Source organism: Dermacentor silvarum, chromosome 9 (genome assembly GCF_013339745.2).
Source record: "Dermacentor silvarum isolate Dsil-2018 chromosome 9, BIME_Dsil_1.4, whole genome shotgun sequence".
In the NCBI taxonomy this organism is placed as follows: domain Eukaryota; kingdom Metazoa; phylum Arthropoda; class Arachnida; order Ixodida; family Ixodidae; genus Dermacentor; species Dermacentor silvarum.
In genome coordinates this window covers 150,171,940-150,174,439 of record NC_051162.1, presented here as the reverse complement: position 1 = coordinate 150,174,439, position 2,500 = coordinate 150,171,940, and the positions used below count along the sequence as shown (strand labels likewise).

The following is a 2,500-nucleotide window of genomic DNA, read 5'->3' as shown; positions in this document are numbered from 1 at the left end:
GCGAAACACAGCGAGCAGCAAGCTTTATATTTGGGCACATACACAGTGGCCAACGTTTTCTGCTCGGCTGAAAGTGGATTAGAGCTGAGCATTTCGCTATTTGATGTACTAACACCATACCTTTTGTACTTACGTAACATTTTCAGTCTTATTCTTGAACACAACTTTGTATTCCACTGTCTTGTTTTGCTGATATACTTTAACAGCTTGAGCATTGACACACTTGAAGTCTTCGCCCCACACTGTGTTGTTCTGGTACGTAGACCTCATGAGAAAATATCTCGTTGAGCTGGATTGATTGAGGGTCTGAAAGCGAATTCGACATAATATGTGTGGGTTAGTGGGCAAATGTTTTCACAATATACTGCATAGATAACCTGTCCTTCTGTTATAGAAGTAGTCTTTTATTAAACAGATTGTCTATAGTTGGGTACTTTCGCTACTGCGTGTAATATTTAAGAATCTGCCATTTAGGTTACGTGTACATAGTTTAATGCGATCCACGAAACGGAAACGTAGAAGTTCTCCGAAGCTAATTGTTGGTTTACACTATCTGACTTTTTCACTTTGCTAAGATTTTGTGCAACTTAGATGAAGTCTGTCACATCTGGTTTGCATTTATTCGGGAGCAAGGCATGTTCTTTTAAAGTGGAGCTTTCTTGGCCTACCATTCCATGGTTTACGCTGGGTCGGTCTGTAGGTCCCAGTTAAGGATCGCGCCGAGTATATTGCCACTCACGTAAAATATTCGTCAGCGCTTCCACTCCGTGAAGATGATCAACCAGCGAAGCTGAAACGTGCGGTCCCGGTGTTTATCACTGGGTTAATCCCGAGGGTTCGTTAAAGTATTTCTCAATTACGAGGTTACACACACGATCGGCTGCGACGGAGAGAACGACGTCACTGACGGTATGCCAGAAGTCCGCCATTGTCGCTTGCGTTCGATGACTCGAGTTTGCTCGGCGGCGTGGTTAGCAGCATTCGCCCCCCCCCCCCCCCCCATTGCCGGTTGCGATTCTTCGAAATTAAATTGCTTCAAAATGAAATCTGTACGTTACGTATAAGATAATGAATGGCTCATACCCCCTTAAGCAATGGCGCATAACCACGTAAATGCGGCCTCCCCGTTACGATGACAGAAGTGAAATTCTACGCTTGAATGATGCTCGACCCTATTCTGATGATGATAGTTTTCTGTGGACAAGCGATTTCGCCTAACCATATCAAAGCTTCGCTTTAAGAACAATGGAGTGCGTCTGACAGCGGGACACAAACCTCGCTCCCTCCCTGGCACATACCCAAAGGGGTGCACCAGTCTAGAAATTTCCAGTACATTCAAAATGAATAAGATTTAATTAATAAACACAAGCCTTTATCAGGTGTGTCACATTGCGCAGTGTAGGTATGCGACAGCACAGGCGGACGCCAGTGTTGTTTTTTTGCAGCGAAGCTGTTTATGGTTGGGGTGCTATGCATTTTTAGTGTCCGTCAACAGATCTGCGTGTGCAAAAATTCAGCTCCCGAATTTGATGCAAAGTCGCTTCATTCTCTGCAAAAGCTTATACGTATCATCACTTGGACATGCATTTTCAGTAGATTAGTTATCAGTAGGCACAATTACCAAGATCGTAAGACTTTCACGTAGGTAACAAGGGTTTCTCAAAGATTTGCCGCTGTGCACCCCGCGTCGGCAATGTGTACGCTCACACCGCCATCTCTTTGTGTCCTTTCCAAGCGCTTGCGTGCCTGCTTCTTTCCGCTCTCCCGGCGTGGCGGTCCCGTCGCGCGTGCCTAGTTTTCTCCGGCTCCACGAGGTGGCGGTAGTATTCCACGCGAATGTATACGCCGCCGATCAAGACCACCTGTGAAAATAAAAGTGTGTGTGCGCGTGTCTTTCTTCGGGATGACCGCCGTCGACGCTCAAGAGAAATGAAATTTGCTCATACCTTTGACCTAAATTCTGTGTCACCGCTATGCCGTGTGCTAAACTGCTTCGCTTGGTAATCCACCTTCCCAGCATTGGAATGGCGCGTGATTTTTCTTAATTTTTTGCGACAAATACGCAGGTATAAAACGAACCGATTTATAGCGTTTCATTAACCACCTCACGACAGCTTCGCTTGCCATAGATTTCAACATGTGCATTCGATGTGTATGTTTTTTTCTTATTTCCTATCCTACTGCCGTTCAATACAAATCCCACTCCCGTTCAGCAACAAAGTAACTTTTACGAAGTTTGATGCTTCTTAATGCATTTAGCATTGTTCGGGAACTGATCGCAATTACTGTGACTGTCTAATCGCTTCATGATCCGATCCCGACGATAGTGCAGTGTAACACAATAATAACTATTGCATGGTGGTACAGTACCAGCGCTTCCAACCTCCAAAGCTCGTTTTCCCGCTGGTCGGGTAATAACATTCTCTACATTTCACCTACATTTTTACAGCGAAGCTGTTAAGGGCTCACTCTTCGATGGTCGCGTCCGGCAATAGAAAAA

At 45.2% G+C, this 2,500-nt stretch overlaps 1 protein-coding gene across 2 annotated transcripts in view; it reads right to left on the bottom strand.

Annotated features, from left to right (window-relative positions):
• LOC125939996 (male-specific histamine-binding salivary protein-like) overlaps positions 1-2,500 on the bottom strand; it is a 62,635-nt gene that overhangs the window by 11,172 nt on the left and 48,963 nt on the right. The window contains exon 2 of one of the 2 annotated variants that reach the window (XM_049655637.1): positions 134-306. The exons of the other annotated variant lie outside the window; for it this stretch is intronic. Within the exon in view, the coding sequence (XP_049511594.1) occupies positions 134-306 (173 nt within the window). The remainder of the gene's footprint in view (positions 1-133; positions 307-2,500) is intronic. 2 annotated transcript variants of the gene reach the window in all.